This window comes from Talaromyces stipitatus, genomic scaffold (genome assembly GCF_000003125.1).
Source record: "Talaromyces stipitatus ATCC 10500 scf_1105507295517 genomic scaffold, whole genome shotgun sequence".
Classification (NCBI taxonomy): domain Eukaryota; kingdom Fungi; phylum Ascomycota; class Eurotiomycetes; order Eurotiales; family Trichocomaceae; genus Talaromyces; species Talaromyces stipitatus.
In genome coordinates, this window is record NW_002990121.1 from 953,902 (window position 1) to 968,022 (window position 14,121).

The following is a 14,121-nucleotide window of genomic DNA, read 5'->3' on the forward strand; positions in this document are numbered from 1 at the left end:
GGTTGAGTCTTGGCATCAACGCAGCTTGCCATATGGCATACGGAAGCTGGATCAGATGAATAGGATCATGAATAGTCTAATCAGGGTAGGATTTTCGAAGCTTATAGTAGTTACTCTGGCACTCCTAGTAGGTCATCGCAAAACAACTCCAAGTTATTATTATGCATTGCTAGCCATTTTACAGCCAGGTGGTACCTGTATAAATAGGGGTTGGTATAACAGACAAGATTCCATCTCTAAAACCTTTTCTCAACATCACGCGCCAGCATTTTATGACAGACAACCAAATCCTTTGTTTCATTTGTGACCCCCGCTCAGGAATTACCTTGAGAGAGCAATATCATCGATTCTCAGAATCATCTTCACCGTTTCCGCCGCGAGTTCAATAGCGCTTGTGCTCACTAACAAAGGTTGCAACACTTTCTCGTCTGTAATATTATCCTTCACACCACCGCTGCGGATACTAACTCCGGCATTATGTTCACCCTGTGCATGTCGGTGGCGGAGCTCTGTTACCACCTTGATTGAGTTGAGACCTGCATTCTCGGCAAGCGTTGTAGGGATAACTTCCATGGCATCTGCGAAGGCTTTCCAGCAGATTGCTTCGGTGCCGGACAGTTCGCGAGCTTTCAGGCTGAGCTGGTTGGCGACTTCGATTTCCGGTGCACCGCCTCCAGCGATGAGAGCCCTTTTCTTAACCAAGCAGCGAATGACACAGAGGGCATCGTGCAAAGATCGCTCTGCCTCGTCCAAAATGAGGTTGTTTGCTCCACGAGCTACAATAGAAACGGTCTGGCTCGTAGCAGCAGACGACTTGATGCCTGTGACCTTGACGTAGCGAGCCCCTGAAGCTTGAACTTCTTCGACTACATCTGCAGTTCCCAACTTGTCCTCAGTGAAAGAGTCGATGTTTGCAATGGGTTTGCATCCTAAGCTTTTGCACAAGAACTCGACTTCGTCGCGCTCAATATCCTTCACAGCAAGAATTTTTAGACGCGAGAGGAAGTGGAGAGATAGATCGTTCACGGCATCCCGGAGGATAGACTTCTGGATCAGGAGAACGTTACATTTCGCCTTTTGAATCTTCTTGACCATATTGAGAAGGTATTGGCGTTCCTCTTTAAGAATCTTATCCATTTGTCGGTAGTCGTTGACAACGATTTGATTTTCCATCTGTCATGCAATTAGATGATGTATTAAGGAGGAATATCATGAAACTCACATCTGGTTTAGGGGGGCTGAGTTGGAACTGAATCAAAGCTATCCGAGCTTTCTCAATTCTTGTAGGACCACCGCCACTCTTGATGACGGGTTGATTCAAGACCAAGCCGTCTACCATCTCACTGTCCTCTATGGTGCCACCAACTTTCTTGACGATACGAATATCACGAAGATCAACATTGTCTGCGATTTTAGGGTCAATGACCTTCAAGACGGAGTCGACAGCCATAGGTCCGAGGAGATTCGAGTATTGTGAAACGATCTTGGACGAGAGGGAGGTCGACGCGGCTTGCAAGAGGGTCGTCCGGTCTGAAAGGGAGATGGGTTGTGACATATCATGAAGAATTTGTACAGCAGCGGCGGCTGCTCGTTGGAAGGACTCGGATATGATGGTGGGATGGATACCTGATAGAATTAGTTTAAATCTCAGAATCATACTGGGCTCGCAATGTGATAACGTACCCTTTGACAAAAGTCGATCAGCGGCGCCTAGTAAACTGCCCGCGATAACGACGACAGAAGTTGTTCCATCGCCAGCTTCGATATCCTGAGCAGCACTGAGGTCGACAAGCATCTTTGCCGCAGGATGCATGACGCTCATACTTTTCAACATGGTGTTTCCGTCGTTGGTCTTGGGAAGTCAGTATACAGTCGGACGAAACGGAGGATGGTTGGTTACACACGATAATTGTATTGCCTTTTCCACTTTGGATCTAGAAAATTGTCAGGATATTTCCATTCATATGATAAACAAATAAACATACCATTTTGTCCATGCCCCTAGGTCCCAAAGACTACATGCTGTTAGAAATCGAAAATATCTGCGGGGTGACGAATGAAATACCGTTCTGATAGCATCGGCAACAGCTGCATTTTGTTAGCAATTGATAGATATGAAATCAAACCGAATAGACGAACCTCGAGCTGCTAGGATGTTCGCAGTGCGCACTGCCATGGGCTTCTCCTTATCCTGATCATGGTGTTAGTAAAACCCCCGCTTCGCCATCACAACATTTCCTGTCCTTACCTTGAAGGCAGAATTGCCAGCGCCGCTAGGGGCGGCCACTGCTGATGCCATATTGTCTGTAAGATTTCAAAAACCGTAAAGTCTCTGAATGTAATAAAATCTGACGGTGTTCGCGGAATCGAAAAGTTGTAGCCCGCTCTTTTCGGAATTTCACAGTTTGGCAGGCGGTGGTGGTTTGGATGCTTGGCAAACGCTAGCGCGGACAGCTAGACCTACGTCGGTCATTCGCAGCTCAAGCTCCATTACCAACACTCATCCATCTCCTTCTATCATCCAAGACAACAACTCAACGACTTCAAATCCTCATACCATATCCTCCTCATCATCGGCACGTCCTTATACTTCCAACTCGATTTTATACTATCATAATATCAACCTTTCTGCCTCGGTTCTAGCTGATCCACATCCATCGCCTTTGCGGCAGCCGTCAAGATGCCCAGTGCTACGGGATCCGACTGGGAGAAGTACAAGAAGAACTTTGCCGATGATGAGATACCAGAGAAGAAGATTACACCACTTACCGATGAGTAAGTTTATCATTGCATACGCTCCGGTTGACTTGGCTGACCGATTCTAGGGACATCCAAGTTCTCAAAACATATGGAGCTGCTCCATACGCGGCCGCCCTGAAAAAGCTCGAGAAGCAGATCAAGGAAAAGCAACAGAGTGTTAACGAGAAAATAGGCGTGAAGGTATTAATTATCAAGTCAATTATACAGACGGCCTATTAATCATCCGACTTAGGAATCCGATACTGGTCTCGCGCCTCCTCACTTATGGGATGTCGCCGCTGATCGACAACGTATGGCCGAAGAGCAGCCTCTACAGGTGGCACGATGCACGAAGATTATCCAAGACGAGAAAGATCCCGAAAAGAGCAAATATGTTATCAACGTTAAACAGATCGCAAAGTTCGTCGTCAACCTCGGCGAGCGGGTTAGTCCTACAGATATTGAAGAAGGCATGAGAGTTGGGTAGGTTTGATCCAATATTGACCTGGGATTTCATTAAACTGACATGCATAGTGTCGATCGCAATAAATACCAGATTCTACTCCCTCTTCCGCCGAAGATCGATCCTAGCGTGACGATGATGCAAGTCGAAGATAAGCCAGATGTGACCTACGGAGATGTCGGAGGTAGCAAGGAACAGATCGAGAAACTACGAGAAGTCGTTGAGATGCCGTTATTGTCACCCGAACGTTTTGTCAACCTTGGTATCGATCCTCCTAAAGGTGCACTTCTATACGGGCCTCCCGGGACGGGTAAAACGCTATGCGCAAGGGCTGTTGCAAACCGTACCGATGCCACCTTTATCCGTGTTATCGGTAGCGAGTTGGTACAGAAGTATGTTGGTGAGGGGGCTCGTATGGTTCGAGAACTCTTCGAGATGGCACGAACCAAGAAAGCCTGCATCATTTTCTTCGATGAAATCGACGCCATTGGTGGTGCCCGTTTCGACGACGGTGCTGGAGGTGATAACGAGGTTCAACGTACCATGTTGGAGCTTATTACACAACTGGATGGTTTTGACTCTCGTGGTAACATCAAAGTCATGTTTGCTACCAATCGTCCATCGACCCTGGATCCTGCTTTGATGCGTCCTGGTCGTATTGACCGAAAGATCGAATTCTCGTTACCAGATATGGAAGGTCGTGCCAATATCCTTCGCATTCATGCTAAGAGTATGTCTGTGGAGCGCGACATCCGATGGGAGCTGATATCTAGGCTTTGCCCTAATGCCACCGGTGCTGAACTACGCAGTGTGGCTACCGAGGCAGGCATGTACGCCATCCGTGCTCGCCGGAAGGTCGCAACCGAGAAGGATTTCTTAGCTGCCGTGGACAAGGTTATCAAAGGCAACCTCAAGTTCAACTCTACTGCGACATATATGCAATACAATTAGGATGCGCTTTGGATCGTTGTGTTGTTTCTTCTGGTCGCTCGGTTAGACGGCGCTCCTTGGGCAGAATATATGTAATGTATGAACATTATTCCATAGCATGCATGACTTTTCCAACAGATACGTGCTTCAAGAGATAGCAATTTTGTATACTCGTACATTAATCAGTTTTAATAAATCGTAGTATACAGACTCGGTAGCTTTGTACTGTTAGTGTAGGATCTCGGCTGGCATATAGCCGCTGGCCAATCTTCCTACATTTTCCGGCTGGGAGATGCAGCACGTGATGACATCGGTCTCAGCCAATCATATCCTCGGCTATGGGACCTTGATTACCACTACAGCGATACTGATTGGCTGCAGCAGGTTTCGGCAACGCATGGATGCTTACGTAATTAGCTTCTCGGCCTGCCGCTGTTTCCCTCAACCGACAGCCATTACCGGCAGAGACGACACTCCAGGAAGAACCTCACTCTCGAGTCTCTTGCAGTCCTGGCACACTCTCCTCTCTGCGTTGCGATCCTCCCCTTCTCTTTTCTTTTCTTCGAGTGAATTGACTTTATAACGGGCGTGCTTCTGCCTGTATACGGATCATCATGAGCTCGTTGAGCTTGCGGAGCTTGGCTCCTGCGTCAAAGGTCAGTCAACGTCAAGATACCTTGATCCGATCACTGCCCCTCGTGACTGTCATCAGGCTAACTGGGTTGGCAACCAGATCTCAAGAGCCCTTAGAGATCAACGACGAAATTTCTCCTCGACGAGGCCTGCCGGTATGTTGATATGGATTCTCGTCAATGATTGCGCTGCTAATTGTCGAATCGCATAGCTCGCATTTTCGGCTCTCAGCCTCTTCGTGCAAAGGAAGCCACCGGCCCTATCGCCCAGAAATACCCAATTATTGTAAGCAATACACAACACTACTATATAATTTTATTAATACTTACTTGAAATAAGGATCACGAATACGATGCCGTCGTCGTCGGTGCCGGTGGTGCTGGTCTGCGAGCCGCCTTCGGTCTTGCGGAAGCTGGCTTTAACACTGCCTGTGTCTCGAAATTGTTTCCCACTCGAAGCCACACTGTTGCTGCCCAAGGTGGTATCAATGCAGCTCTTGGAAAGTATGTGTTCCTGTTCGGTAGTACAAAATATCAATTGAGTAAAGTTCTAAACTGCTTATAGCATGCACAAGGACGACTGGAGATGGCACATGTACGACACTGTGAAGGGATCGGATTGGTTGGGTGACCAGGACGCCATTCACTACATGACAAGAGAAGCCCCAGCTAGTGTTCGTGAGTTGGAGGGTTACGGATGCCCCTTCTCCCGTACCGAAGACGGACGTATCTACCAACGTGCTTTCGGTGGACAGTCTCAAGACTACGGCAAGGGTGGCCAGGCCTACCGATGCTGCGCTGCTGCTGATCGTACCGGCCACGCTCTTTTACACACTTTGTACGGCCAGTCCCTACGACACAACACAAACTATTTCATTGAATATTTCGCATTAGACCTTTTGATGGAGGATGGTGAGTGCCGAGGTATCATCGCCTATAACCAAGAGGATGGAACCCTCCACCGATTCAAGGCCCACCACACTGTGCTCGCAACTGGTGGTTATGGACGTGCTTACTTCAGCTGTACATCTGCCCACACCTGTACCGGTGACGGTATGGCTATGGTTGCCCGTGCTGGTCTCCCTAACCAGGATCTTGAGTTCGTTCAGTTCCATCCCACTGGTATCTATGGTGCCGGCTGCTTGATCACTGAAGGTTCTCGTGGTGAGGGTGGTATCTTGCTCAACTCCGAGGGTGAGCGATTCATGGAACGTTATGCACCCACTGCCAAGGATCTTGCCTCCCGTGACGTCGTTTCCCGATCCATGACATTGGAGATCCGCGAGGGTCGTGGTGTTGGCCCTGAGAAGGACCACATCTATCTCCAGCTCAGTCACTTGCCCGCTGAGTTGTTGCACGAACGTCTCCCCGGTATCTCTGAGACCGCCTCCATCTTCGCTGGTGTTGACGTCACCAAGGAGCCCATCCCTGTCCTTCCCACCGTCCACTACAACATGGGCGGCATTCCCACTCGCTACACTGGTGAGGTTATTACTTTGGATGAGAACGGAAACGACAAGACTGTTCCTGGATTGTACGCTTGTGGTGAGGCTGCTTGTGTCTCTGTCCACGGTGCCAACCGTCTCGGTGCCAACTCACTCCTCGATTTGATTGTTTTCGGTCGTGCTGTTTCCCACCGTGTCCGTGATATTTCTTCTCCCGGAAAGCCTCACCGCGAACTTAGCTCCGATGCTGGTGCTCAGGCTATCAAGGACCTTGACTTTGTCCGCACAGCAGATGGCCCTAAGTCTACCTATGAAATTCGTAACGCTATGCAGAGGACTATGCAAACTGATGTCAGTGTCTTCCGTACTCAGGAGAGTTTGGACGAGGGTGTTGCCAAGATCGTTGAAGTCGATGCTATGTTCGACCAGGTTGGTACCAAGGATCGTAGCATGATCTGGAACTCTGATTTGGTTGAGACTCTGGAACTCCGTAACTTGTTGACTTGCGCGTAAGTATCCAATCAGCAGCTTTATCATACAAATATATGGCTAACTAGATATAGCACTCAAACTGCTCACGCTGCTGCTAACCGCAAGGAATCTCGCGGTGCCCATGCCCGTGAAGATTACCCCGACCGTGACGACGAGAACTGGATGAAACACACTCTTACTTATCAGAAGAACCCCCACGGCAAGGTCGACCTCACCTACCGTGCTGTTCAGGACCACACTTTGGATGAGAAGGAGTGCAAGCCCGTGCCACCTTTCAAGCGTGTATACTAAAAATTTTGATAATTTGTTCTCAATATGTATGTTCCCTGTTTCAAGAACCACACGATATATTCGAAAGCAATCATTCTTAGACTCTGATCTCGGGTTGAGAATGGGTGACTTAGAGATATAACTACAATCTACAATTCTGGGGAAAGCGTCGGCGTGTATAGATTGTGCAGCATATGGTCCCTGCGCTAGGTAGTTTGTTTTATTTTGCAGTTCAATGACACCAATAATACCACATTGAGCTCTCCTACTAATTCTATCGGTACGTTATTGAAGGATATTCTCCGTTGCCCCTGTTTGTTTTGATATTGCCCGTTTCTACGGGGCAAAAACTACTTCATGATATCCTTTGTCACCTCCACACAAACACAACACAATATCAATGACCTTTTATTTCAATTCAATTACATGATTGATAGTCACTGCTTCCCTTATGTAAGACAAGGTTACATCTCAAAGACCGCATATTTTAGCCTCGACTGACTATACATACCAGTTCTAGCGTGGTACATGATCCCCGCTTGCTTCCAGCGCAGCCTGGTCACTGAGGGACATAATCGGAGGATTCTTCTTCTTCCGCACACTTCCCGATTCTTTGACAAGCAGGTAGCGAGAAGCTTAGAAATTTCGCCCCTTCTTTCGTATTACTCAACTCTAGGCTTGACGAGGGGTGTCTTTCATTTACTGGCTGTAGTATCGGGTTGAACCGATCAACAAAAGAAAAAAGGAAAATCTCTGGCAATTGGCTTTGCCTTTTCGTCTCCTCGTCCGAATTCTGAGTTGATTTGTTTTTTATTTCTCTTCCTCTCTGAACACATTGTTAGCGAGAACGAAGACAAGCCCATCAATTATGGATGAATCGTCCGTGTTTGCGCGCCAGGCCAACAGCTGTATTGGGCCATACCAATTCTATCAATGCAGCAAAGGACCATTTGTGGGTTGTTGCTCTATCAATCCTTGCGATGATGGGATTTGTCCTGCGGAGAATCGGCCAGGTGGTGATTCTACTCAGACTACTCAGCCAACAACAATGACCACAATGTCAATCACGTCGACAACTGCTGGCGACGACCACACGGCTAGCGTGACAAGCATGCAACAGGTCACGTCTACTCTTGTGACTTCTGCTGGATATTCGGTGGTTACTGAGACGGTGGGCGCACCGACAAGGACTGTGGATAACATTGCTACTGCTTCGTCAACCGCGGTCGATCCTACAGCGACGTCATCTAGCCATAAGACAGCAACTATTGGAGGAGCTGTAGGTGGTATCGTGGGAGTGATCATTGTTCTCCTGTGCGTCTACATATGGTACCGAAGGAGGAAGACAGCGGCATCCTTAGAAAGTCAAGAGAAGAATGGGCGACAGAGAGGTCAGACAGACAGTGATTATACTATGTCGAGTAGCTGGACAGGTCCTTTTGGGAGCTATAACGATAGTAAGTGATGCCATTGCCAGACTTGAGGGGAGTATACTAATTGCCCCGTTAATCACAGAAGAAGCTACACCTTTCAGACACGTCGACAGAACCCGATCCTCAATCGTCAGCGAATTGGATTCCAGTCCCGTCAGTCCTCTAACCAGAAGCCCTCGCAACATGACCTCCTCCGAGACAATTTTTGAGCTTGACAGCGGCGCCAACAACGATAAACACAGCACTATCGTATCGACCCCTTCCACACCGAATTTCCCAAGTATTTCGAGCCGTTATACTGGGAGCGACGGGTGGCAACCCAATAGTCATCTTCAGCCCTGGAATGGGACTGTATCGGAGCAAGATATTATTAGTCATGTCTCCTCCACTTCCACGGGAGGAGTCAGGATTGCGAGTGCGGGACATTCGTCTACGAAGTCCGATACATATTTGGGATGGCATCAATGACGACTCGCTCTCCATTCTCTACGGAAGCCTGATTGTCAATGCTTTGCAATTTTTCTTTTCGTTCAGTTTCGGTGGAATATTCAGCACCACGCTATTCCTTTTTGTCCGGATGGATGAGTATCGTCCCGATTTTGCTTTACAGACGGTTTTGAGAATACTAATACATAATGTCTTTTTCTCTTGCAGATTGGATTGTATAGTTTTCTGTCCAAGTTGTCTTTACAGAAACTTTCATGTTCGATTTATTACACTCATTGATTTGATAGATACCCTTATTCTCATTACGAACTTCCCCCTGGTTTGTTAGAGCCCGACAGGCGGCTTGCTTGATATGCCACTTTGACAAAGTTTTCCGCCTTGGATTGTGATTATACTTATTCTGGAGTTAGATAGGATTAATGAAATCTGATTACTGGTATGATTGTACTGGAGCGGAGCATCTCATGCATATATCAAAGTAGGAAAGACGCCCTATCTCCTGAAAATAAAGCCCTATTATGTCTGGAAAGAGTCCGGGTCGCGACTATGTGGTCTCGGCCTTCTAGAGCTGAGATGGACATAGTCAACAGCAGTAAGTAAGTGATCTAAGTGATCTCATTATCCTGCTTAGATGTAGGCTGACCTTTTATGGAACAGTGAAGAGCGTGGATGGAATGGACCCTAATACGTGGCAGACCATATTTATAGCATTGAATTTATGGAGTGTTCCTAACTCATTAATAAATATACAAAGTGGATGGTCAAAAGTATTCGATTTAATGTCTTTATTACCTCTAAAATATGGTAAGCTAAAGATCCCTAAATAAAAATAAGCTTGAGATATCATAGATAGCTGTTTACAGAGAAGCTTTGGTTTCAAGCTAGCACACGGATTGATATTGAGGGTATTCAAAGTTACGCTCGGTTCCATTCTCACGCTCCCCTTATCCTTCCAGAGATACGACCTTTAGGTGATACCTACCAGACAATCTATCTGATAACCAAATTCAACCTCATACTAGACGTCTCATCCTATCATCTCACCTTGGTAGATCCTCATCTTCAAATGTTGAAATATTCTCCTCATATTTCCTAATCGGGTAAGTTGCTATCCTTCACTCTTTTCTACCCTCTGTAACTTAGGTGAAAGATTCTTTCCTTTCTTTCTTTTTTCCTCACAGGCTCATTCTTCTCTCAACTTCTTCCTGCTTCATCTTTCCTTCTTTCTTCTTTCCCACTCACTCCTCCTCCATCCTCACCCCTTCTTTCTTACAACCTTACAACTCATATCTCAAGTTTACTTCAGACGTCTGTCTACAGATTTCAACTTCATATCCTCGAGTTTATTCTCAATTTGTCCTCTGACACGGTATTAGGCTAACTGCTGAGATCTACAGTTCTTCAACATCTTAGACCTCATTTTTGACTCAATATTAATCCCAACATTCCGTTTCACTTCAATATACCTCCGACAACCAGAGTCCATCATCAACTTGAAACAAGGTGAGCATTTTCTCTTCTACCTTTAGACTACACATGAGTCTTTCATCCGTCATTGATTTCTCGCTCTTTCTATCTATCCATAATATTCATTCTCTCATGGAGTGATTACTGAATTTGCTTCCATTCTAGAAATCCTATGGCTACAAAACTTTTCACCTTGAGCCCTGGTAAGAGAACTATTCCCAAGCCTATTCTATGTTCACATCAACTAACCGCGAGGTCTTCAGAGCCAGAAGTGGCGATACAATCTCCGCAACCATCTGCAATGGCGGGACCTATGGACCAGATCAAATCGCAAAGCTATTAGTATGGTCAATACCGGGGATGAAGGCTCTTCCGACCGGGATTATGAAGACCCCTTCGAAGAAAATGACCCTTCTCCAAAGCGTAGGAGAGGTAGCAACGGATCCCCGTACGGGAGAATCAGAAAGCTATTACAAGAAATGGGTCAAAGACTTGGGTGATGAAAAGAAGGCCCTAGCCAGAAAGGTCAGCTAACCGAAAAAGTCTTTAAAGGACGTCACAGGAGAGTCGGTCCTTAATGCAAGGAGAGGGCCAAAGGATGTATGGGACCAGTCAAAAATTGAGACAGAGTTCAAAAATTTGAAGAGGGACATCAAAGCCTGGGAAGAGGTCCAGTAATTCATATCGTATATACGAGTTAGGAATTACGCAGCTTACAAAGGAGTTTCTCCGCTATGACAAGGTCATCAAACATCTACTTAAGGACCGCTTGATTGAGACAGAAAGTCGTAACAGACTGGAGAAATTAAAAAAAATTTTACCGCAAATTCAGAGAGTTGGCCTTTCATATGTGGTGTCAACCTTCCACTATTAGTTGCTCTTACGGACCAGCCCTATTCGAACCAAAGGACATGGGACTCGATTCAGCGGCCATGCAAGGGCACCAAGATACAGAGACTGAACGGTTGAAAAGAGACAAGGTGTTGATCAGTCTAAGTCTCATGATTTCGGGGGAGATTATTGATCCACATGACGGCAAAGAGCACAATTAAGTTACCTACCTGCTTCAGAAGGTATGGACAGCTAACTGCCAGACATTTAGGGAGTGGAAGGCGTCCCAGATTGAGTCGCCTCCCAGTGAGAAATCAGAACCTGAAACTGGGCCTGATGGTACACAACGGTAGTTCAGAAGTGACACAGTCGAATGCTGCAGTGGACGATCAGAGCGTCAGTACACCTCAAGCTGAGGAGCCCAAGAACACCAATGACACCACATTGAGCCCTCCGGATTTCGATACTGACACTGGCTCCGTTTGATGCCACCTCCGATGCTCAATCAATCATCCAACCCCCGATGGTGAAGAGCCAAAGCCTTAAGACACAAAAGAGGAAATCAAGGCCAGCGGCGTGGAGAAAATGGAGGAAGATGACTCAAATGATCACAGTCTAAAGTCCTCCCTCAGTAGAGTACCAAATTTTGCTTACGAATTACGACTTACGATTTCATATTCAATTTATTCCCTACTACATGCTACCAGGTTGCCAGATACAAGACAGGTTTAGTTAGTTAATTCCAATATCATTAATATTTTGACAAGTCTTCTATTCTCGCTGCATTCGAGAGACATAATGGGTTGGGCTAAGTATAGCTAGGTAAATAGGAATTGAGTGCTCCAGCTGATGAGAAATTATACACCTACAATTGATCTATATTATACAGAAGCCTGTAACTTGTTTAGATGTATCATAACAACCGGAAGACTTCATAGTAGGTGGAATTAGTCATATCACGTAGTACATTCTAAATACTCATTTAAGCCCAACACGTCAAGAGCCTAGAATACCTGAAATCTTCAGAACCATATCCAGAATAGAAAGATGCTCATCCGAGCCATCGAGTAACCTTTTATCCATCTCTGAAAACACCATGACGATCTTGTTCTTCTGGGTATCGGGGATAGCGTCGTTGAAAACAGTGCGTCGGTATAACTAAGATCGATCAGCAAGCGTACACGTCACATATGTATATGCGAGATGGTATACCTGAGTCAATATTTGTGTAGCACTCCAACCATCAGCAACAATATCCGAGACCACAGATGCAACAGCCTCGTACGCCGAACCCATCTTCTTCGGCTGCATTGCCTGCGTCAATTTATCGAGTACACTCTCCGGCACAACACCCGCAATCTCTTCAACCGTCTGCACTGTAATCAACGAACTACCCGCATCCGTCATTTCTGTATCTTCTTGATCCTTTTTCCCTTTTTGTGTTGATGTAGCGCCGACAAGCCTCGCTGCACTTTGAAGGTATGTAATCGCTCGCCGTAAATCGCCCTCACTACATCTAATCAACGTATCAACCACACCATCATCAAGCGTCAGTCCTTCCGCTTGTGCAATCTCATTTATCCGATCACCTGCCGAAACGCCATCAAGCGCCTTGAAGCGAAATTTACTACATCGACTCGCCAATGGCTCAATGATTCGGGTGACGTAGTTACACACAAGACAAAACCGCGTAATACGACTGTATTGTTCCATTGTCCGTCTCAGCGCAGATTGGGCGTCCTGAGTCATACTATCCGCTTCATCGAGAATAATGATTTTGAATGGTGGGCAGGGATATTTTGCTTTGTAGGCTGCATCTAGACCACTGGGGTGCGATAGTTGGGTTCGTGCAAAGTCTTTGATCTTTTCACGGACAATATTGATACCTCGTTCGTCGGAGGCGTTGAGTTCGAGGATACGGGTGCGGTAGAGGGCTGGGCCGAAGAGGGATTTGGAGAGGGCGAGGATGGTGGATGTTTTGCCTGTTCCGGGGGGGCCGTAGAAGAGCATGTGTGGGAGCTACATATGTTAGTAAGTTGGTTCCGACTGGTGGGATAGCAATGTGTACATTTGACGCTTGTAATGTTCGTTGGAGAACGGCTGTTGTGTGATCTTGTGCTGCGACATCATCTAGCGATTTGGGACGGCTATAGAACCATTAGCTTCAGACTCTCTCTGTAAGTAATACAGTCATGAGAGGAGCGTACTATTTCTCAACCCAAGGCTGTAAACGCGCCTGTTCTTCCGCATTCTCCGAGGTCTTTTGCTTAGAGCTCCCTGAAGCCGCCGCTGCTGCGGCGGCGGCAGCTCTGGCTTTGTTATTAAAGAAGTTTGACGCCATTGATTGATCTGTAGGTCTTCAATTTCCGTCCGCCTCACAGTTAGGGTTTGTCAGGCTCGATTAGAGGACACTGGTGATCTGTGTAGACAAGCTGTCGTCGTATTAAGCTCAGACAAATAAATGGCGGCAAAGAGAGACGCGTCAAAGTCAAAAGTCGCGCTCCGATGATTTTCCCCGATAAGGCTTAGGGTGGGCTCTTATCGATAAAGTGATAAGGCTAGGCTATAAATTCATCGTTTGACAGGCTCGATTCCATCCTTCTCTCCATCCACTGCTGATTCATCACATTATCTGTTGGAAACAATAAGAACTTCGGAACACTCAAAACCACTCATCAAGCACTTTCCAGAGAGTCCCATTAAGAAGATCTCCTTTTTAGCGAAATGGTATAAAATTTGTTCCAACATCGTGTCTACTATCACGTGTTACTCCCTATCCACCTGCCTAAAGTAAGTCATCAGCATGGCTTCAAATCTATCGGCATCGCTACAAAGGATCTTGAGCTTTTCAAGAACCACCTCTCTGGATCCGTGACTGTGACAGGAAGCCATTGATTTTCTCGGTTTACTTTGGAATTTTACGAACTAGAAGAGATCGAAGAAATCCAGCAATCGATCTGGATATATTGATA

At 46.5% G+C, this 14,121-nt stretch overlaps 5 protein-coding genes across 6 annotated transcripts; 3 read left to right on the top strand and 2 right to left on the bottom strand.

The window, feature by feature from the left end:
• Positions 1-130: 130 nt before the first annotated feature.
• TSTA_003670 (t-complex protein 1, delta subunit, putative) lies at positions 131-2,385 on the bottom strand. Of its 2 annotated transcripts, XM_002487918.1 has the most exons (8): positions 2,249-2,385; positions 2,140-2,191; positions 2,066-2,088; positions 1,986-2,015; positions 1,905-1,934; positions 1,684-1,852; positions 1,223-1,626; positions 131-1,173 (listed from the first exon to the last, which is right to left on the bottom strand). In XM_002487918.1, the coding sequence occupies exons 1-8, from the start codon at positions 2,297-2,299 to the stop codon at positions 322-324; spliced, it is 1,611 nt and encodes a 536-aa protein (XP_002487963.1). In that variant the 5' UTR covers positions 2,300-2,385; the 3' UTR covers positions 131-321. The 2 variants fall into 2 exon arrangements, with proteins under 2 accessions (XP_002487963.1, XP_002487964.1); XM_002487919.1 differs by having other exon boundaries at positions 1,986-2,088.
• A 134-nt stretch (positions 2,386-2,519) lies between these two features.
• Positions 2,520-4,281, top strand: TSTA_003680 (proteasome regulatory particle subunit Rpt1, putative). Its single transcript, XM_002487920.1, has 4 exons — positions 2,520-2,775; positions 2,826-2,940; positions 2,993-3,222; positions 3,274-4,281. The coding sequence occupies exons 1-4, from the start codon at positions 2,681-2,683 to the stop codon at positions 4,151-4,153; spliced, it is 1,320 nt and encodes a 439-aa protein (XP_002487965.1). The 5' UTR covers positions 2,520-2,680; the 3' UTR covers positions 4,154-4,281.
• Positions 4,282-4,746: 465 nt separating this feature from the next.
• On the top strand, positions 4,747-7,225 carry TSTA_003690 (succinate dehydrogenase subunit Sdh1, putative; the record flags this gene model as incomplete). Its single annotated transcript, XM_002487921.1, has 6 exons — positions 4,747-4,788; positions 4,866-4,920; positions 4,977-5,050; positions 5,105-5,268; positions 5,330-6,718; positions 6,773-7,225. The coding sequence occupies 6 exons, from the start codon at positions 4,747-4,749 to the stop codon at positions 6,990-6,992; spliced, it is 1,944 nt and encodes a 647-aa protein (XP_002487966.1). The 3' UTR covers positions 6,993-7,225.
• A 614-nt stretch (positions 7,226-7,839) lies between these two features.
• TSTA_003700 (uncharacterized protein) lies at positions 7,840-9,292 on the top strand (the record flags this gene model as incomplete). Its single annotated transcript, XM_002487922.1, has 2 exons — positions 7,840-8,428; positions 8,487-9,292. 2 exons carry the CDS (start codon positions 7,840-7,842, stop codon positions 8,870-8,872), a joined length of 975 nt encoding a protein of 324 aa, XP_002487967.1. The 3' UTR covers positions 8,873-9,292.
• Positions 9,293-12,009: 2,717 nt separating this feature from the next.
• On the bottom strand, positions 12,010-13,589 carry TSTA_003710 (DNA replication factor C subunit Rfc2, putative). Its single transcript, XM_002487923.1, has 4 exons — positions 13,357-13,589; positions 13,218-13,296; positions 12,362-13,168; positions 12,010-12,307 (listed from the first exon to the last, which is right to left on the bottom strand). Exons 1-4 carry the CDS (start codon positions 13,488-13,490, stop codon positions 12,146-12,148), a joined length of 1,182 nt encoding a protein of 393 aa, XP_002487968.1. The 5' UTR covers positions 13,491-13,589; the 3' UTR covers positions 12,010-12,145.
• Between the last annotated feature and the right edge of the window lie 532 nt (positions 13,590-14,121).